At 40.3% G+C, this 23100-nt stretch overlaps 1 protein-coding gene across 1 annotated transcript in view; it reads right to left on the reverse strand.

The window, feature by feature from the left end:
• GPR137B (G protein-coupled receptor 137B) overlaps window positions 1-23100 on the reverse strand; it is a 94382-nt gene that overhangs the window by 28765 nt on the left and 42517 nt on the right. The window contains exon 2 of the mRNA XM_044005376.1: window positions 15789-15838. Within this exon, the coding sequence (XP_043861311.1) occupies window positions 15789-15838 (50 nt within the window). The remainder of the gene's footprint in view (window positions 1-15788; window positions 15839-23100) is intronic.

Below are 23100 nucleotides of genomic sequence, written 5' to 3' on the forward strand. Positions count from 1 at the left end.
AGAGAGTCCTTTCTCTCAAGGAGTTCACAATCTGATGGGAGATACAACAAACACATATGTACAAACAAGCTATGTACAGGATGAATGGGAAGTAATCAGAGAGAAGGAAGACACTAGAGTTAAGAGGGGCTTCTTATAAAAGACAGGATTTTAGCTGACACTTGCTGCAAGTCAACAAAGCCAGTAGGGGGAGATGAAGAAGGAGAGTGTTTCAGGCATGGAGAGAGTCAGAGGAAATGCCCAGAGCTGAGAAATGAAGTATCTTATTCATGGAACAGCAAGGAGGTCCATGTCACTGAATTGAAGAGTACATGATGGGGATTAAGATGTAAGAACACTAGGAAAGACTTTGTGTGTGTGTGTGTGTGTGTGTGTGTGTGTGTGTGTGTGTGTGTTGAGGGGGTAGATTATGAAGGACTTTGAACACTAACCAGAGCATTTTATATATGATCCTGAAATAAGGTTTATTCTTTCTAGGAGGAATTAGACAATGTTCTCTGAGCACTTTAAAGAAAGTCCGTGGGTAAATTCAGAGCCTAATATTATCACTGGCCACATCTAATAAAAATCCCCAGGTCAAACAAAAAGGGTTTTGTGGTGCCTGTTGGCCTTCTACCAGAAAGTAGTAGCTGCCATCTTGGATCCTCTCCTCCAGGGAATTCCTGCAGCTGCTCTGAAGGGTTGGGTTCTATTTTGCTCTTGAATGCCTAGAAAAATCAAAGCTTATGAAAGCTTTCCAAATAGCTCCTGGGAAGCTTAGCTTCTTTTGAAGTTTTTCATTTTTTACTTTCAGCTTTTGTAAATAGAAAGTAGTAGTTGGGTATAAGGAATGATGTTCTTACACTAGCCAGGGTTTAATCTATAAACTTGACTTTCCAGGTAATGACTTTACAAAACAGTGGGAAAGTTTGAAAGGTAACACATCTATACAGTTGTTGTAGGAGTTCCTTATAAAGCTGGAGATATGAGCCCACTATTAGGCTGATTGAAAACAGTGGCTCTAATAAAATATAACTTTCACCAATTTTTCTGGGTCCCACTTTTTTCATTTGTCAAAAGATAAAGCTAATGCCCATCACTGGATGGGGATTCTAAAGTCTCTGATAGTTCAAGATGAAAGCACTCTGGGGGCAGCTAGGTGGTGCAGTGGATAAAGCCCTGGATTCAGGAGTACCTGAGTTCAAATCCAGCCTCAGACACTTGACACTTACTAGCTGTGTGCCCCTGGGCAAGTCACTTAACCCTCATTGCCCCCACCAAAAAAAGAAAAAAAACACTCTATAATAGCATATTCTATTTTTATGGAATTCAACTTCAATTTAGCAAACACTGATTAGGAACCTACTATGTACAAGGCCTAGGGGTTACAAAGATGAAATGTTCCACTCATAGGGGAGGGCTGGAGGAGGGAGTGGAAATGAAGGGAGAAAATAAGACAAACAAAAAAAATATATAATTACAAGGCAGGAAGTGATAAGTACAAAGGAGGTATCCAGATCTTTTGTCAATTACTTTGATGCTAATCTCCTCTGATAGAAGGTAAGCTCTTTGAGGGCAGGGACTTATTTTTTGTCTTTGTATCCCTAGTGCCAACCTAGCACAATGCCTGACCCATAATAGATGTTCAACAAATGACTTGTTAATTGATTGATGATCTCTAGTTGTTGTTTGTCTCAAAGAGGACCATCAAGATGATGTCATGACTTGCAGGGAATTGGATTTAACTGAGGGTTGCGCAAGTTCACTAACCTCACTCTTTCCTCCAGAGCTATCTGGGGACAAGATATATCAGGACTACTAGAGATGGCCCCGGATGTTTAAGGGTTTAAGTGCCTTGCCCAGGGTCATACAGCTAGTAAGTATCTGAGGTGAGATTTGAACTCAGATCCTCCCAACTTCAGGGCAAGTGTTCTATCCAGTGTGCCACCCAGCTGCCTGATCTCTAGTAAACTGGACAGAAAGTATACACCACTAGGAGTCAGTAGATGTGAATTCTAGGCCTGGCTCTACCACTAAATTGTTATATACATTCAGGTAAATCACATACTCTCTTAGTGCCTCAGTTCTCTTATCTAAAAAGAGGTATAATAATCCCTGCCTGGCTCCCAGAGTTGTTTTGAGAACTAAAGGAGATAGGGGTATAAAGGTGTTTTTAACACAAACATACAATGGTGTTATGATTTGTCGATTAGGAATCATGGATTTGACAATTAGTAGAAATAAATTTGAGTTGCAAATTCACAGCCACAAATCTAAATGGTATGCATCTCTAAATACAGATATTTTATAACTGTGACAAATACAAATACGATCAACCATAATTTCACCAAATAAATATTCTGCACATTTGTCAGCTCTCTTATAGGTTAAACACTCTCTTGATGACAAATAAATCAACAACTAGAACGAATGACTTTCAGACAATAACAAAAAAAGGAATTGTATTTTTCTTCTTATAAACATACTTTTCTTTTAATAATAATTTAACATATTACTTGTTGATTGATGCACATTCAATTAAAACATCTTGCTGGTCAACCACACATTCATACTTGAACAGCAAAATGATCTTGGAGATTCTTTGGATGTCAAGTTTAAAAATTAACATTAATATTATCATTGTAATTATAACCTCAAAATGAATAGCATGCTGATCATATTTGATACATAATAAGTGGCTTCAGATTGAATCCTTAGGGAAGTCTATTCCTGAAAAAAATTGACAGCCATGTCATCAAATGGAGTAGCATGGGCAGAAATCCAAGAGCTGGGCTTCCTCTAGGGCAAAGAGAGAACTGAAGAATCGTGCCTGGATACAAAACTACCATAAACTGGAGAGATCGAAAAGAATTAGAGGCTTTTCAGGCACTTGTGACTCAGATCCTAAAGCGATTGCTTGCGTCACCTAGCCCACAGGCTCAAACAATGCTTCTGTTTGCTAGATATACATTGCATCATGCCAACTAGATCTTCTCCTTTCTTGTGAGGAAGCAACCCAAAATTAAGGAACAAAAAGTTAGAAAGTAAGATGGTAAACTCCATTAAAAAAAAAAAAGCAAAACTTGGGACATCAGTTTGAAATCTTTCATGATTTGGTAGGTTGGCATGTTCTTTGAGAGCTCAGGGTCACTGGACACTGGAGTAGGGCTTCATTGGAGTAACCTATTCTGAGAGTGGCATAATGCTTTAAAACTAAAATGGCCCCTGGGGTCCTTTCCAGCTCTGCCATCTCTGTGTGCATCAATCTTCCATCTCCTTTAGTGCTCACATCAATGGGCACCGAGACCTTATCACTGACCTTGTATGATGGTCCACAGAACCTCTTTGATTGGGAGACCTTGCCCTTCTTGGGGCAGGCTGCCTCTGTTCTGGGGCTGCCCCTTAACCTTCTTGAATGTTTCCTAACCTTTCCTGAAATGGTCTATACCTGGATTATTTTCATACTAGAAACTTCCTTGCCCCATGCTTGTAGTCAGTCAGTAGTGTATTTATAGAGACATTTAGAGGCAGCAAAGTGGAGCAGTGGATAGAACTCTGGGTCTGGAGTCAGGAAGATCTGAGTTCAAATCCAGATTCAGATATTTACTTAACTGTGTTACCCTGGGTAAGTCATTTAACTTTGGTCTGCCTCTGTTCCTTCAACTGTAAGATGAGGATAATAATAGCCCCTCCCTTCCAGGGCTGTTGTAAGAATGATTTAAAATAATATTTATAAAGAATTTAGCACAGTACCTGACACATAGAAGGTGCTTCATGCTTATTTCATGCCTTCTTTATATATTTCCTGTATATAGCTTGTCTGTACATAGTTATTTGCATGTTCTCTCCCTTGTTAGATTGTGAGCTCCTTGAGGGCAGGGACTTACTTTTATCTTTTTCTGTATCCCTAGTACTTACCATAGACCCGCCTTGATTGCTTCCAATAGTCTCCTCTATTCCTGAGTTGTCTTTTAGATGACCACAATCAATAAGCTCTTACTAAACATCTACTAAGCCTCGCTACTATGTTAGGCTGTACAGTGTGAGTGGAATATGCACTCCTATGTAGCATTTCCTGGGAAAGATGCAATGGATTCTCCCCTAATTCAATCCTGCCTAATCAACTCAACTTAACTCAACAAACATTTAAAGCATAGGTTTGTGCTAGGTGCTGAGGATACAGACAAAAATGAAACCATCCCTGACCTCCAAGAATTTACATTCTTACTGTTCACATTCTCCCTCCTCCCTCCTTACCTCTCCGTCCCAGAATCCTTTACTTCTTACTTTCATTCAGGACTCAGCCCAAGCGCTTCCTTCTATTTAAAGCTTTCCTAATCTTCCCAAGATCCCCCAAGACCACCCCTCTCAAAACTACCTTATACTTATTTTGTATATGCTTAAATATGCATATCATTTCTCCCAACAAAATAGAAATTCTTTGAGGAAGGAGAATATTTCATTTTTTCTTTGTATCCCGGTGCCCGGCACATAGTAGACACATAATAAATGCCCATTGATTGCCTTGTCAAAAATCACAATTTTCTCTTTCCTCATCTCCCTGCAAAATAATTTACCCTTTGTTTATGCTTAATACAAAGTATTTATGTTTCTTCAATATCTGAACAGCTGCCTGTGGGCTGGTGTGTTCCTTAGACCCAGAACTGAGCCACACTCTCTCTGGTTGTTGTTGTGTGTTGTTAGTACTTGGATGACATGGATCCTATCATTTTCACTTCCTCCACATGCTATTCAGACCTAGCATGCCAAGTTTAATGCATGTAATTCAACAAACATGACTTAAGCTATTACACACAAGACCCTGTACTAGGAATAGAAAGAGGGCTAAGTCAGAGACATAACTAAAACAACAACAACAACGATGATGATGACTAGCATTTCTAGCATGCCTTAAGGTTTTCAAAGCACTTTATAGATATCATTTCATTTGATCCTCACAACGACCCTATGAAGTAGGTGGTAGGTATTATTATCTTCATTTTAAGTGAGTTGCCCATGGTCATGTAGCTAGTAAGAGAAGGTAATTGCATACAAAATAGTATGAATGAGTCAGGGAGAGAGGCATTCAGGAGATGATAGGATCTCAGATTTAGGGATCAATGGACCTTCAAGATCATTGAGTAAAACTCCCTCATTTTACAGTTGAGGAAACTGAGGCCCAGAGATATTAAAGTGACTTGCTGAAAGTCCAAGAGTCAGTAGGTGGAAGAGCCAGGTCCTCTGGCTCCAAACTCAGCACTACTACCCAGAGAAAAGTTTCGAGGAGGAGATGCCAATTCAACTCAGCCTTCCAGGATGGGAAGTATTTTAGCAAACAGAGAATGCAGGTATGGGTAACTGCAGGTCGAAATAAAACCTTTTTTGATCCTCCCAACTGCTCAGCATCCTCCTTCCCAAGCTACCTTGGATTTAACTACTTTGTATTTATTTATTCTCTTTAGAGTTATTCTGGTTATATTCATATTCTGTACTCTCCTTTAACTCTCCTCAGTTAGAAGGTAAGATTCTTGCAAATAGGATGGGTTCTAGTCATTGTATTTGGTTCCCCAATGACTGCTATGTGATTGAAGATACAATGGCAAGATCAATCAATTTCCCCCAATAATTTATTAAGTGCCTCTTATGCATCAGGTACTGTGTGAGGCACTGAATGATTTCAGGGATAGTGGATGAAGATCTAACACAACTGAAGCATACACCCTGATGTCCAGAGATAACTATCCATGTCAGTGGTAGGATGAGGAGTGCCATGCTTTTGGAGACCTGTTGAAAGCCCATGTCCTGAAAGCACTATTTCCAAATGTGTTTTAGTGACACAGTACACTTTAGTAAAGAATGTAAGCTGGAAACATCTAGAAGCCCTGGGTCGAGCTCATGAATCACCCTCATTGTCTCAATACAAAAAGTGAGCTCACTGCCTGCACAAATGCTTTTATGGAGCCCACTGTAACCTGAACCGGCCTTTGGAAAGAAAATAATCTGGGCTTTTTATTCTGGAAGGATAAGTCTCATCATGAATGCTGTTTAAAAATCAATTAAATGAGCCTAAGCCATGAGCCAGCTACAGCATGTCTGGTTTGCAATAAACACTACTTCCCATGGCTTGCCAACACTGCCAGTCATCCTGCCTGCAATGCAAATGAGTTATGCTGTGGGTTGAGGGGTGAGACTGGGAGAAACTGCTGTTTAGTCCTAAAATCTGGTTAATTTGGGAATTTCCTCAAAGCAAAAGACAAAAAGTATACCCCCAAAAGGCCACAACATTCATAATTGAAGTCAATGCTACTGTTCAGTTGGAGGATAGTGAAAATAATAATGTACTTTTTACCCATCCATGTTCATGGACTCTTGAAGGTCAATGGTTCCCAGATTGAGAATTGCTCTAAAGGAGTTATTGAATTCCCTCTGTGTTCCTCCTTAACTTAGCCCTTCCTTGATCTCTCCTCTGGCAATAGCCTTCTTGTCCTTCCTTAAGGGATCCTTCCTACCTGGCCATCCACTATGGTTGCTCTAGGTGTCAGAATTCCTATTATGTCTCCCTAGTATGGAATTGGACCAGTGAGAGTCTGGAGGCCATTAGGAAGCTATAGCAATAATCCAAATCAAAAGTAATGTGGGGGGGGGGGCGCAGCTAGGTGGCCCAGTGGATAAAGCACCGGCCCTGGATTCAAGAGGATCCAAGTTCAAATCTGGCCTCAGACACTTGACACTTATTAGCTGTGTGATCCTGGGCAAGTCACTTAACCCTCACTGCCCCATAAAAACAAACAAACAAAAAACAACAAAAGTAATGTGAACATGAACTAGGAGAAGAAAGAAGAAGGCTGAAGAGTTAAAACTAATTAGGATTTGGCAACTTATTGGAAATGAGGAGATGAAGGAGTGGGAGGAATCAAAGATGGTGGATATTTCCAGACTATATGACTAGGACAAGCCATTAATTGAGAAGAGAAGTTAGGAGGAAAAGCTGATTTGGAAGAAAGAAAGATTAAATTTGGTTTTGGACATGCTGAGTTGGAGGTGTTGACAGGACATCCAGGGAGAGAGGTTAAGAAGGCAGTTGAAAATCAGTCTAGGAGAAAAAAAATAAGTCTAGAAAATAGGTAGAAGAAACTAAAATGATGTTTGGAAGAGGACATAAACAGGGTAATTTTGTTACTTTGATGGTGACTTTAATATAATTTTTTTAAGTGTATGTAACAGAGGTTTACTTATTTTTATTTTCTTATGTAATCCTCTTTTTCATTCTTTTCTGTAAGCTGAAATGTACATGTTTATTTATGATTGTTAGGTTCACAATTTAAAAATAAGAAAATTTTAAAAATACAAGTTTGGAACACTGAGAAGGGTCAGGCTGGAGATACAGTTCTTCAAATTATCACTGCAGAGGAGAAAACAAACTGTGAGAGAGGATGAGATCCCCAAGAAAGAGAGTGCAGAGTGACAAAAGAAGGCAAAAAGGCAATGGTCTCAGGGGATGCTCATATTCAGGTGGTAGAAGGAGCAAGATAAACTAGTGAAGACAGAAAAGGAGCAGCCAAAGAGGTAAAAGGAAAATCGGGACAGTACAGTGTCTCAGAAGTCTAGGGAGGACAAAGTATAAGAAGCAAAGGGCTGGTAGCATCAGATGCTTCAGGGAAGTCAAATAGGATGAAGACTGAAAAGGGCCACTAGATCTGGTCACTGGGGACCATCGAGAGAAGTAGTTTGATGGAGGTAAGATCTGCACTGAGGTGGGTCAGGAGGGGCAGCCAGTGTAGATGACTTTTGCTATCAATTTAATATGTCAACAGGATAAAAGGGAAAGTGTCAAGAGTCTGAGGCCAGATTTGAACTGAAGTCCTCCTGAATCCAGGGCTGGTGCTTTATCCACTTCGCCACCTAGCTGCCCCAAGGGTATTTTATTCTTGAGAGAAAAGGCAGCCTCCTATCTTTACTGTAACATAGAATGAGCACACTCCAGACAATCAATTATTAACAGTAGTAATTGCCCTTCCTTCTTTGTTCTTTGTTCATACTGAGTCACTTGGGTCCAGAACCAACACAGTTCCTTGGGTTTGACCAATACTGGCCCAATCTAGGAACTATGTACTAGCATGTCGTCAGTGAAGCCATAAAGAGTAAGCTGACATTTATGACTCCTTAAGTCAGTTTCAAAACTGACCATCTTTGTTTAATTTATGACCAAAGGAAATATACTTGCGTTGGGGTATTTTTGTTTTGTTTTGTTCTACATGCCAGCAACCCTGGTTCTTAAGGGAAAAGCAAAATAAAGCCAAGCCAAACCTGATTTTGGTTCTAACAATGGGAACATGTAAGCTCATCTTTTCCTCTAACAATTTTGCTGAGGGAGATGGAGAAGGATGTCACAACTCACCACAGACAGATAAATGACCCTTTTTTTAGAAAGAAAATTGGATTTTAAAATTACTTATAGAAAAAGAGATCCAAAGCAGCTTTCTCAAAGTCACACTTGGTGGCTGAAGTGTAAAGGATGACTTCTAAACAGTCAAGCTACATTTCTCTCTGAATAACATGCCTTTCCTAAAGAAAAAGAAAAAGCAGAACCTAGCCCAAGGTATTGTTGATTATCCTGAAAGGGAGACATTTGAAAAATCGTTGAAAACACCTGAAACAAAGCTCTGTTAGGCAATCCTATCCAACGCCTGTGAGCATGGCTTTTTCCAAACTGAAGAGATTAGAAAGAAAAAATTTAGGAGGAGAAAAGCTTAATTAAATTGGCACAGATTCCAACATTCTGAACAGATGCACTTAATAAAAAAAAAAAAGGAATTAAGTAAAAAATGAGGATATACTGCCTGGCCTGTACATAAATTACCTTTTCAGGAACACAGAAATTGCTATAGGGCCAGCTTGGAGAGCTTCAAACACTTCCAGACTAATGCATTTGTTCCATTTAAATTGAATGTTGATTAAATTGGACAAGCTACTGTATTTATTTCAAGGGTAACATATCAAAGCATGGCCAGGAGTAAATCATGACAAAACATCCATCCTTGTGCCTAGTTTAAAGAAATGGTAGGGGAGCGGAATGGATGAGTTTAAGGATATGAATGAACATGAAGAACTCTTCAGTTAGCCTTATACTTGGCTTGCATGTTATTGGATCATAACAACTCTAACTTCCCCCACCCCAATCCACCTTCATCTCCTGGCTTCTAGAAACTTCTCACCTTGTCAGGCTCGATCCTCTCCATTCCAACATCTAGCTCCATTTTGCTTTTCCACAAACACTTCCCTGCAACTGGGATTTTAACTAGTCTAGCACAGCTAACTTATCCCTCAAAGTTAAGGAACACCTTTACTTCTGTGCTCCTGACCAAAGCAGGAGTGAATCTTCCCAGTTGACAGACTCTTCCTATGACTAACTCACTATTTCAGAAGAACCAACTACCCCAGTTATAATCTAATAATGCCAGATATAAACTCTTTTTCATGAATTAGCCAGGGTATCAGCAATATCTTTCTTTCATTTTCCCTCTCCACTACCACTCATTTTTTGCTTGAATCTGTTTTTTTTTTTTCCCCTACTGACTCCCTAGATAATGTATCCTCCTGATTAGGGTCTAAATAAATTATTGTAGGTACATGAAAGGGAAACTGAGCAACTAGGTGGCACATTGTATAAAGAGTGCCAGGCCTGGAGTAAGGAAATCTGACCTTAGACATTTATTAGCTGTGTGACCCTGGGCAAGTCACTTAACCTTGTTTACCTCAGTTTCTTCATCTATCAAATGAATTGGAGAAGGAAATGTCAAACCATTCCAGCATCTCTGCCAAGAAATTCCCAAATGGGGTCATGAAGAGTTAGACACAACTAAAAAATAGCTAAACAATATGAAAAGAAACACAGATTAAAAAAAAATTCAAAGAAAATCTGCTGCTTATGGTGGCTGTAATTGAATATGAGCTTGCTAATTTCCAAAGAGGAGACTGATGAGTCACTTGGGCTTATTAGCACAAACAGTGCTATTTTGGTCTACGAGCATTTCAGTGAGCTGGGAGGAAAAGATGTTGGTTTTATTGATTTTGCTCTCACTGTAGGTTTAGGTTATTCAACATCTCTCTCATCTATCCCTTCCTCTCAGTTCTTCTTTTGCCCTCCTTCATCCTCCCTTGCAGGCCTTTGTTACCACCACACTTGGATTACTGAAATTGTTCAAACATTTTTCCTGGGTACATTCTCTTCCTCTCCAGTCTGTTCTTCATGTCCCTGCCAAAATGATGTCTCTCATGTAGAGATCTGGTCATGACACTGCTATAGCAAAAAATCTTCAGTGATCCCAGAGTAAAGTTGAAACTCCTCCACTTGGCATTCGAAGCCGTCCACAACCTGGGACCTTCTTCCTAACCTTCCAACCTTGTCTCATTTACTCATATTCCTCTCCATGCACTCTACATTCTGTCCAAATTAGATTTAAATTTAAATTTTTTTTTAGATCCCTGAATACACACTGAAAAAAACCTCTATGCTTCTTTCTAGGCCTAGATATGTCTATCCTTTTCTTCACTTGCTAAATGTCCCTGAAATCAAAGCTACCTCTTCCAGGAAGATTTCCCTGAACTCCCATTGATAATGATATCCCCCTCTGAACCTCACATAGGATTATGCTTCATTAACTATAAAGTACTTACCACAGGCAGCCCAAAGAGATACAGGACATAGAGTGTTGGACTTGGAGTCAGGAAGACCTGAGCTTAAACCCTTTTTCAGACACTTACTAGTTGTGCGACCCTGGGCAAGTCACAACCTCTCCAGCCTCAGCTTCAGTGATCTCATTTATAAAAATGGGGTTGAATAATACCACTTACTTCACAAGATTGTTGTGAGGATCAAATGAGATAATCTACATAAAGCATTTTGCATAAACCTGACATAAATACTAGCAATTATTTTTTGTTGTTGTTTAGTCACTTCAGTCATGTCCAATTCTCCAGGATCCCATTTGGGGTTTTCTTGGCAAAGATACTGGAATAGTTTGCCATTTCCTTTTCTAGCTCATTTTACAGATAAAGAAACTGAGACAAATAGGGTTAAGTGACTTGTCCAGGGTCACACAGGTAGTAAGTGTCTGAGGCTGGATTTGAACTCAAATCATCCTCCCTCCAGGCCTGGTACTCTATCCACTGTGCCACCCACCTGCCATATTTATTTATCATTGAATAACAATTTGTGAAGCAGAGTGGTATAATGGATGGAGAGCCAGTCTTAGAGTCAAGAAAACTTGGGCTTAAGAACTACCTCTCATATTTATTGACTCTATGACCCTGGACAAGACACTGAACCACTCAGTGGCCTAAGCAACTCTATAAGGCTAGACATGGGAGAGGTAGTAGGTAGAAAGAGTTACCTCACCTGGAAGTTCCCTATGCCAATGAAATCGGTCCCTATCTCTATGCCCTATAAGAGTTATGACTCCCCCCCCCCAGGGCAATTAGGGTTAAGTCACTTGCCCAGGGTCACACAGCTAGTAAGTGTCAAGTGTCTGAGGCCATATTTGAACTCAGATCCTCTTGAATCCAGGGCCAGTGCTTTATTCACTGCACCACCTAGCTGCCCCCAAGAGTTATGACTTCTTAATAACCAAATCTAATGGCCTTTTCTTCATCCTCATCTTTCTTGACCTCGATGGACTTTGACCTTGTCAGTCATATTCTCCTCCTGGCCACTTTTTCTCTGTAGGTTTTCTTGGCACTGCTCTCATCTGGCTCTCCTCCTACTGCATGTCTGATGCTCCTCTGCTTAGATCTTCATCCAGCTCACACCCAGTAATCATGAATGTACCTCAAGGCTATGACCTAGGCCCTATCCTCTTTCCCCTCTATATTAAGACTTGGTGACTTCATTAGTTCCCACGAATTCAATGATCTCCCTGCGGATGATTTCCAGGTCTATTTATTTAGCCTTCCTATCTCCTACTTGCTCTTCCTTTAACATGACACCCCATCTCCTACCTCCATGCTTTTGCATGCCTGGAATGCTCTTCATCCCCACCTTTCCTTCTAACTTCTAAAGTTTTCTTCAAGACCCAGCTCAAATCCTACCTACTATAGAAGGTCCTTCCAGGTCCCTCCTTCTCCAGTGCCTTCTCTTTAATCTTACCTTCCATTTTCACCGAATATATCCAGTATGCACATAGTTATATGCATGCTGTATCCTCCATTCGCTCCTTGGGGGCATGAGAGGCTCTTTTGTTTTTCTGAAGGTTTTTGCCTTTTTTTTTATCCCCAGGGCTTAGCACAATGCTTGACACATATAGCAAGCACTTAATAAAGCTTGCTAACTGATTACACTGAATACAGCAACTGCTTAATAACCATTTTTATATTACACATTAACTGGTACCAAAGGAAATTAATGAAATTATAAACTTTATTTGTAAGTATAAGGGTAAGCTTAGCTCAAATTCATCCTTCCACATTTTTTTGTAATTTGTAATTGTCTTTTGTAATTCCTACCCCCTAGCTACCAGTGCCTCCTCCCAAACTACTTGTATTTAGTATTTATTTTGCCCATACTTAACTGTGGACATGTTATAGCTTTCAATAAAAGGTAAAGTCCTTGAGGGCAGAAGTTGTTTTATTTGTCTCTGTGTGTATAGTACATAGAATAGTTTCTGGCACACAATATAATAAATGTTCATTCATTGATTGAAGAGTGACTAAAATGTCTCCCTGATTCATTTTATGTTGTTTTTTGTTTACTCCCAAAGTGACTAGCACAATACTATCCACAACATAGATGTTTAACCAATGTTTAACAAATCAATGAAGGGGGGCAGCTAGGTGGCGCAGTGGATAGAGCACCGGCCCTGGAGTCAGGAGTGCCTGAGTTCAAATCCGGCCTCAGACACTTACTAGCTGTGTGACCCTGGGCAAGTCACTTAACCCCAATTGCCTCACTAAAAAACAAAACAAAACAAATCAATGAATGAATGCCCAACAGGCTGCTAATGTAGTCAGCTAAAATGAAGGGAAGGGTAAAATAATAATTAATCATAATAGCTCACATTCATATAGCCATTTTAAGGTTTGCAAAGCACTTTAAATACATGATCTCATTTTAAAAATTATATTTCCTTCTTTTTATATGTTATGAGGATCTTGGGAAAGCACAGCTTTAAGAGTTAGAGCATGGGGGGCAGCTAGGTGGTGCAGTGGATAGAGCACTGGCCCTGGATTCAGGAGTACCTGAGTTCAAATCTGGACTCAGACACTTGACACTTACTAGCTGTGTGACCCTGGGCAAGTCACTTAACCCCAATTGTCTCACCAAAAAAAAAGAATTAGAGGATGGGGCAGCTAGGTGGCACAATGGATAGAGCACTAGCCCTGGAGTCAGGATGACCTGAGTTCAAATCCAGCCTCAGACACTTGACACTTACCAGCTGTGTGACCCTGGGCAAGTCACTTAACCCCCATTGTCCCACAAAAAAATAAAATTTAAAAAAATTAAAAAAAAATTTTTTTAAAATAAAGAATTAGAGCAAAGCTGTGGAATTCTGGGAAACAAAGGAAAGACCAGTTTCAGAGAGAGCAATGAAGGTCTGGGCTGCTCTTCCTGAACAAAGGCACCAGATACTCCAAGAGTTAAAAAAACAAAGCAAACAAAAAACCAAAAAAACCAAATAATTTTCATGCTCTAAGTGCCAAGTCAGAATCCATTCCTGCACATGTTGTCTTCAGGGGACAGGTTCTATAGCTCCTTCCAAAAGCATCTCCCAAATAGGCTCATGGGTAATGCTTTAATGATCAATGTCTGCCTACTTTAGCTCATGATTCTCCTGCTCATCTGGTTAGGAAAAGACCTGGGGTCTCCATTTCTCTCTCTCTCTCTCTCTCTCTCTCTCTCTTTTTGTGCCCCTAGGAGTATATACTTGTTGGGAAAATCCAAGTAAATAATAAGTAAATGAGCATACTTCTACGGGGAGATGGGCATGCTGATAATTTTGGTCAAACATTGATGTAGTGAGGATTGTTTCTGGTAGCTAATTTTAGTTTATGATTGATAAGTGTTAACCAGAAATGCAGACATAAGAGTTAATGTGTGACTGTTTTCTCCATACTCTTTAACCCAGAGATCTCACTGCTAAGCACATGCCCCTAAAAGGTCAACCAGAGGAAGAAAGCCCCTACACCCCCCACAAAATATTTATATCAGTTCTTTTTGTTTGAGCAAAAGGTTAGAAATAAAGTGGATGTCCATCAGTTGGGGAATGGAAACATTGTGGTACATAACAATAACATCAATAATTACTATTCACAATTTTTTTAAGGTTTGTAAAATGCCTTAAAAATACTGTCTCGGGCCAGATAGGTGGCGCAGTGGATAGAGCACCGGCCCTGGAGTCAGGAGGACCTGAGTTCAAATCCAGCCTCAGACACTTAACACTTACTAGCTGTGTGACCCTGGACAAGTCACTTAACCCCAATTGCCTCACCAAAAAAACCCCAAAAAACTGTCTCATTTTATCCTTACAAAAGCCCAGTAATAATAGTAGGTGCTATTATTATCCCAATTTTACAGATGAGAAAATTGATATAGACAGTGTTATATGACTTACCCAGAGTCACACAGCTAGTAAGTGTCTGAGGCCAGGTTCAAACTCAAGTCTTCCTTATTGAAGGGGAGGTGCTTTATACATTCTACCACATAGATAAAAATTACCATGCCATAAGATCAATCAACAAGCATTTATTAATAAGTACTAATAATGATAGAGCAGCAGGGGAAAGCATATTTGAACTGATGCAAATAAAATAAGCAGGACCTAGAAAACTATAGATATAATAAAGTAAAATGGAAAGAACAACAACAAAAAATGCAACTGAATGATGTGTAATCATAATGGTCCACCCTGACCTTGACTAAGAGATGAGAAAATGTACCTCCCACTCTTTGTAGAGATGTGGGAACCACAGGGTAGAATATTGTATTTACTATCATAATCTGTTGATGTGTGTGAGGGGAGAGTCAGCTCAGTGGTAAGTGAGTAGAGTGCTGGACTTGGGATCAAAATTGATCTAAATTCAAAACCTATCTCAGATACTTAGTATCTGCATGACCTTGAAACAGTCACTTACCTGCTCTCAGCCTCAATTTCTTCATCTGTAAAAGGAAGCTATAAATAACACCTACTTCATAGGACTGTTGTATCAAACAAGATAATATATGTAAAGCATTTTGCAAATCATAAAGTGCTATATAAATGTCAGCTATTGTTATCAATAGTGGTTTTCTGAACTTTTTTTCTTTTTGTTTTTATCAGATACCAAAAAAAGCTCACTAGGTAGGGAAGGGGTAGGAACATATTTGGAATTTTTTAAAATGTAAGAATAAAAGATGCCCATTTTTTAAAAAGTTTACTGAGGCGCAGTGGATAGAGCACCGGCCCTGGATTCAGGAGGACCTGAGTTTGGATCCGGCCTCAGCCACTTAATACTTACTGGCTATGTGACCCTGGGCAAGTCACTTAACCCCAATTGCCTCACAAAAAAAAATAAAGTTTACTGAAAGGGGGGCAGTTAGGTGGTGCAGTTGATAGAGCACCTGCCTTGGAGTCAGGAACACCTGAGTTCAAATTCAGCCTCAGACGCTTGACACTTACTAGCTGCGTGACCCTGGGCAAGTCACTTAACCAAACAAACAAAAAACCAACCAAACAAAAATAACAACAACAACACCAAAAAGTTTACTGAAAGGAAAAAAGACAAACCCAAGATTGATTTTACCTTGTACTGTTGAGAAGCTCCAGAAAGGTACTTACCTGTATTTAAGTAATTCTGGAGAGTATTTTGATTTTGCTTTGAAAATCACCTGCAAGGACAGAGAAAAATGACATCATGAGTATGCCCTGGGCCAATAGCAGCAAAAACTAATGGCATCCTTTGGAATTCTTTATATTATATATATTTTTTAATATGAGTCCTGAGGTACTGAAAAACCAGTACCTTGTATGGCCAAAAAGATGGCTCAAATTTTGTGAGGTGACTGAGTATTTCAGGGCTAAACATTTTATCCACAGTGAAAATGTAAAAGCAAAACTTCAAGCGAACTATAGGTTGTCAGCTTCTTTATTTTAGGACTCCAAATTTATTGTGTGCTTTCTGTAGAGACAAATTCTCCCACTGACCTGATCTCAAAATTCTCGCTGAACCTAAGTGAGTGCAACAGTGGTCACCAAAGCAACATGGGAATTTCAGGCTGTTGTTATTTCAATGTGATTTAACTGTCTGTTGGCTCATTCTTCACCCCTCATAGCACATTTTGAAATAACAAAAATCTTCCTGACTTTGGGGCCCTTAAAGCAGATTGTTTTCTTTGGGAGAAATTGAAGCCCTGCCTGGTTCCTAACCTAAGATTGCATTTGCAAATCACGAATCTGTAATAATAATGTTTTATTAATTACTTAATATTTTAACATTTGCAAGATGCTTCAAATATTTATCTCACTTGATCTTCACAGCAACTCTGTACTGATCTTTAATTACTCCCCCCCCGCCCCAACTTCATTGCCAAATCTAATTTGTTTTTATTTTTCCTATCCTTATCTTCCTATACCTCTTTGATAACTGACATCCTAGACGGCTAGGTGGTGCAGTAGATATAGTTCAGGGCCTGCAGTGAGAAAGACCTGAGTTCAAATCTGGATTGACATACTTACTAGCTGTGTGACCCTGGGCAAGTCACTTTAATTTCTGCCTCAGTTTTCTCATTTGTAAAATGAGCTGGAGAAGGAAATGGCAAACCCTTCCAGTATCATTGCCAAGAAAACCTCAAATAGGGTCACAAAGAGTTGGACGTGACTGAAACGACTCAACAACGACAAAATACACCATCTTCCTCTTCAAACCTGACCCTTTATTTCTTCTCCTTCCATTAATGTCATCTTCCCAGTCACCAAGGTCTGAAACTTGGGATCATCATTCATTCTTCCCTGTTGTGAATTATGGAGCTGAAAGGGTCCTCTGGGACCATCTAGTCCAACTTCTACCTGAGCAAGAATTCTCCTAAGCCACAAAGCCAATCAAATGCCAAGTAATGTCATTTCTACCACTACAATTTCTTCTCCCTTATAAGCTCACTCCATCCTCTTTACTTCCACTGCATCCACTTTAATCCTCTTAATTGGTCTCCTTGCCTCCCATATATTCACAATCCTGCCTGAGCAATCATCATAATATTCTGCTATTTCACTCTAGTCCAAAACTGGCAGCAATTCCCCATTTACTGGTGAATAAAGCACCAACTCCTAACCTAGCACTCAAAGCTCTCCTCAGTTGACTTCCAGCTTGCCTAGCTAGTCCCCTTCATGTATACTTTGTATTCCAGCTCATCTGGATATGCTCCCTGCCTCCCCCATTCCTTCTCATCCTGCTCCCTCCCATCTCTGTGGCTTTGCTCACAGAGATCTCCAAGACTAGACTAGATTACTCATAGCCACCACCTGTTTACATCTCTCCTTTCCCTTCCAGGCCCAACTTTATGAGGTCTTTCCTGAAGCCCCTTCCCACCCCGTACCCAGAGGAAAATAAACTTCTCTAGTCTAAAATTTCCCATGGCACTTTGCCTTGGATACTTTTATACTTATCTCACTTGCCTTATTTCTCTTATTTAGGTACTTTTCATGTATGAAATCACAGGATAGACTTTCAGTTCCTTGAGAATAGGGGTAATGTCATATTTATCTTTGTATTCTCATCACCTAGCATAATACTCAGGGCCAAAACCCCCACAGATTTAAGTCCAAAAGAGAACTTAAAAATGGATCTAATCCAATCCCCTCATTTTACAGATTCCAGGAAACTGATGCCCAGAAGAGGTTAAGTATCTTGCTCAATATCACAGATAGCAAGTAGAAGAGCCAATCAATCAATCAACAAGTACTTAATAAATTCCTACTATGTGCCAGGGACTGTGCTTGGTTCTGGTGATAAACAACCAAAAATGAAATAGTCCCTGACTTTAAAGAGCATTTATTCTATTAGGGTAGAGAGTACATACACATATAGGTATATACAAAAGAAATACAAGGGGTGTGTGTGTGTGTGTGTGTGTGTGTGTGTGTGTGTGTGCGCGCGCAATAGCAGCTGTAGAGATTTTTTTTCAATTTTCTAATTTAAAAAAAAAATGCATTGTCAGGGGCAGCTAGGTGGCACAGTAGATAAAGCACCAGCCCTGGATTCAGGACCTGAGTTCAAATCTGACCTCAGACACTTGACACTTACTAGCTGTGTGACCCTGGGCAAGTCACTTAACCCTCATTGCCCCGCCAAAAAACAAATTGTATTGTCAGTCACTGACCCTCTCCTTTCTATTTTGTTAATGTATATTTTTAGAGATAAGCCTGAGATCCAGAGAGTCTCATATCTAGAAAGAATGAATATCAGACCCAATGTTAAGTGTTTTGCAATCACTAATACGCTTAGGATATTTGATCATTACCAGATATTATTCAGGATTCATTTAAAATTGTGGCCAATAAAGGATCTAAAGAGATTTCAAGTTCTATCTACCTAATACTCCTTTACCCCAATGAAACAAAACATTACTATTAACAAGTGGCAAAACTGACTTGTGGTAGTGGTGATTCTAATGAACTCCCCCAAGTATCCTGTACCAAAATAAAGTACACCTGAGTAAAGAACTGATGAATTGGCCCCTGAATCAGAGAGTTTAGCTACATGTGGCATACCCACATGCACATTTTCCCTGGTCCAGTGAAAATCATATTCCCCAGGCCAAGAGTTTCAAAGCTGGAAGGGATCCCATTTAATCCAAACCTCTCTCTCTTGTGAGGCAGTTGGGGTTAAGTGACTTGCCTAGAGTCACATAGCTAGTAAGTGTTAAGTGTCTGAGGCTGGATTTGAACTCAGGTCCTCCTGACTCCAGGGCTGGTGCTATATCCACTGTGCCACCTAGCTGCCCCATAACCTCTCATTTTACAAATGAAGAATACTAGGAGTGATATGACTTGTGCAAAATCACTAAGCCTGAGAGCCTGATTTCCTCATACCTTCCTCTCCTCCTCACCTTCTTGTGTGTGTGCGTGTGATGATTTTTTTTATTATAAAAGTATTTTATTATTTTCCAGTTATTTTCCTCCCCACCTTCTACCCCGTTCCTTCTCCTCCCCTCCCCACAAGTCCACCACACTAAGCTTGGAAGAAGTACACATGAGGCCCAAGCTCCCACTGACCACAAAATGGGCATGAACTTTACACCAGGCTGAGAGTACAAAAGGGCTTTGTTTTCTGGGGATGTGGACCATATGTCAGAGTGCATGCAGTAAGAGGGAAGGGGTCATTGCCATAGGACCGTCTGCTTGTCAGTGGAATTTCAAGAACTCTTCAGACAAAGGAAGAATGGGCGCTAAGGGCATAAGGAGGGGGAGGAAATTCTAGTGAAAGGAAAATTCCAAGCATGACAGAAGATGGGTAGTTTTATCACAACATTCTTGATGGGGGGTAACTAGGGTACAGTCATTTCCTGTCCAGTACCATACACTGATTCAGGGGAGCACCCAGGACCCTGTCCTGGACAGAGTAGGGGCTTCACAGATGTTTGCTGAATGAAAAAACGAATGGCAGGAGGGAACCAGGAACAAGAAGGAAATGCCTTGGAGTTGTCTTCTTCTGGGATATTTGGCAAATACCAGGTTTTATTTTAGCAATCATAAATGAAATTCCACGTGCCCTGAGGTATCATTTTTACCCAAATAGCCATGACTTTTCATGTCATCAGAGCTTTACTTCCAGTGGGCACTGGGGATCACAGGATCTTAGATTTATATCTGGAAGGGACCTTAGAGGATATGAAGTCAACCTTATTTAGCTGCTGAGGAAATGAGAGTCCAGAAAGGTTAAGGGAAGTGTGCAGAGTCACACAGCTAGCAAATATTTGATGTGAGATTTGAACCCAAGTCTTCCTGACTTTGGCAGTGTGGTGGTACCATGGATAGAGCAACCATGCTGGAGTCAGGAATGTCCAAGTTCACATTTGGCTTCAGATACTTACTAGCTGTGTGACCCTGGGCAAGGCACTTAACCCTATTTGCCTCAATTTTCTCATCTGTCAAATGAGCTGGAGAAGGAAATGGCAAAGCACTTCAGTATCTCTGCCAAGTGGGGCCACTAGGTGGCACAGTGGATAAAGCACCCGCCCTGGATTTAGGAGGACCTGAGTTCAAATCCAGCCTTAGATGCTTGGCACTTACTAGCTGTGTGACCCCAGGCAAGTCACTTAACTCTCATTGCCCCGCCAAAAAAAAAAAATGATAGTATCTCTGCCAAGTAAACCCCAAATGGTGACTGAAAAAAGCAACTCAACAACAACTTCTGGAGTTCAAGTCTGGTATCCAGCATGCTGCCCACCTAACACTGAGTTATTCTGAGGAGACAATGTTGTTGCTGATGGACTAATTTTGTTAATGGTGATAGACTATGTGATCGAGGGGCTTTTGATCTAGGAGTTAAGTTCAGTTCCATCAGCCACCCACAAACCACACTACATGAAGAAAGCTATTTCATCCCTTGGTGTTTTCTTTGCTGCCTGTAAAAATGGAGTCAAATCACCAAGCAACTGAACCTAAGAGTATTAATATATGGGACTGCAGGGTGGTGCTACTGAAATGTAACATGAACTCATGGAAAGAGCAAAGTGCTCTTTACAAGCTAAACAGCTAGGTACTTTTGATGCCTGAGATAATATAGGTGAGACAAGCTGACAGACACACAGAGAGAGACAGAAACAAAGAAACAAAGAGAACAGAGACAGAGAAAAACATAGAAACAGAGACACAGGCAGAGAGAGACAAAGACAAAGACAGATACACAGAGAGTAAGAGAGTGCTAACAAAAACAAGTATCGTTTTCCCTTGCCAATGAAACACATAGTATCTCTTGGAAACTTGCAACCATGATTCATAGGTGATGTCTGTAGCAATTTAGCTGTTACTTCAAGTCATTATTGTTGACTCTCTCCATCCCCATGAAATTAGTATTATAGAATCATGGATCTAGAACTGGAAGGGGCCATAGATGAGCTTTTTACATTTAGTAAAATTTTAGTACACAGGTACTAAATGAAAGAGATTTATAGTCCTTTGGCTCCGAGTTCAGTATTCTTTGTATTTACTTTGTATTTTGTATTACGGGCATCTGGGGAGTACAGTGGGTAGAGCACCAGGCCTGGAGTCGGAATCATCTTCCTGAGTTCAAATCTGGCTTCAGACACCTCCTAGCTGTGTGACCCCAGGCCAGTCACATCACCATGTTTGCCTCAGTTTCCTCATTTGTAAAATGAGTAGAGAAGAAAATGACAAAACTACTCCATGTATCTTTGCCAAGAATACCCCAAATGGGATAATGATGAGTCAGACATCACCACCACCACTACCGCCATTTTGTATCAATTCTATACATGCCATTCAAGCTTTGCTCTAAGGTACCTTACAGCTGAAAAATCTTATTTACTATCTGTGTGACAACGATTAAGTAAACTAACCTCTGAATCTCATTTTCCTTATCTGTAAAAAGAGAATTATGATACCTATAATACTTCTCACAGGCACCTGTGAGGATGAAATGGGATCATGTATGTAGAATATATGTAAAACTTAATGCACAAGGGCAGCTAGGTGGCACAGTGGATAAAGTACCGGCCCTGGATTCAGGAGGACCTGAGTTCAAATTTTATCTCAGACACTTGACACTTACTAGCTGTGTGATCCTGGGCAAGTCACTTAACCCTCATTGCCCCCATAAGACAAACAACCCCCCCCCAAAAAAAAAAACTTAATGCACCATCTTGATATTAGTTGGTTTTTTGTCACACAGATGTAATGTAGGAAACATTCAAATGCCAAAACACATGGTATAGGCTACTAGGTAGATTAATAAACATTTCAGTAAGTATGTCTATGATTTCACAGATGTTGGTGCTCTCTCAATCACATGTGATAACCCTCCACACCTTAGTCTTCATGAGTCTTCATGGTCAAAACAAACACAATCAATCACTTAGTCAAGGTCATCATTCTGGCAATGAGCCTCTCTGAATGTAGCAAGGCCAGAACTGGGACAATAGACACATAGCATGGCTGCACCTTCCTGCTTGGTTGGAGTTGTCTGGGCATGTCCTCTGCTGTCATACATAGCATTTGGGAACTCAGGCCACCTCCAGGACACCAGGTATTACCAGACTGGGAATTAGCAAAATGAATAGATGACATTAGCTCAGCTGGTTAGAACAGAATGCTAAAGAAAACTCCAGGTTCATAAGGTTCTGTCCCAAAGCAGGCCAATTAGTTTTTCTCCATTCTAAGATCCTAGATTGCAACCCAACTTAGCCATCCATCTTGAAAATGCTCTTGGTCATATAGAAGGCACTGAGTCATCAGTGAATGTCCCTTAGGAAAAAAATACCTCAAGTCCCACACTCGACTAACAATAGTATGTCAGTGGGGTGTGTCTTCTTGAGATATAAAAGACACCATTATTATATGATCTGTAAAAAGCTCATTGCAAATGGAAATGAACATTTCAAATTTAAAGTCTTCCCATAAAAATAAAGTAGAAAACTTAAAAGTATGTTATTGAGGGGGCAGCTAGGCGGCACAGTGGATGAAACACTGGCCACAGACCTTGGAGGATCTGAGTTCAAATCCAGCCTCAGACACTTGACACTTACTAGCTGTGTGACCTTGGGCAAGTCACTTAACCCTCATTACTCCCACCCCACCCCCATCCCCGACCAGATGTGTTATTTCATGACAAAATGCACTCCCATCTCCCTTCAGTGAAGAAATGGGCAATTTCTACAATTACTACAATCCCTTTTCAAGATGGTACTCCTGCTTCTGCTCTTAACGCTTCTATCCTAACATGTCCAGTAGTAGATGGGCTGGATTTGATACATCAGGGCTCCTTCAAAGTCCAGACTGGACACCTCAGTAACTCATCCTGAGAAATTGAAGATTTTTCTCTCTAGCCAACAAATATTTACTCCTGAAAAGCAGCTACTAGGGACTGTTTTTATGAGCTGCAACCCTTGACATGGAAGAAAATGTCTTAAGAGAA

Source organism: Dromiciops gliroides, chromosome 4 (assembly GCF_019393635.1).
Source record: "Dromiciops gliroides isolate mDroGli1 chromosome 4, mDroGli1.pri, whole genome shotgun sequence".
In the NCBI taxonomy this organism is placed as follows: Eukaryota; Metazoa; Chordata; class Mammalia; order Microbiotheria; family Microbiotheriidae; genus Dromiciops; species Dromiciops gliroides.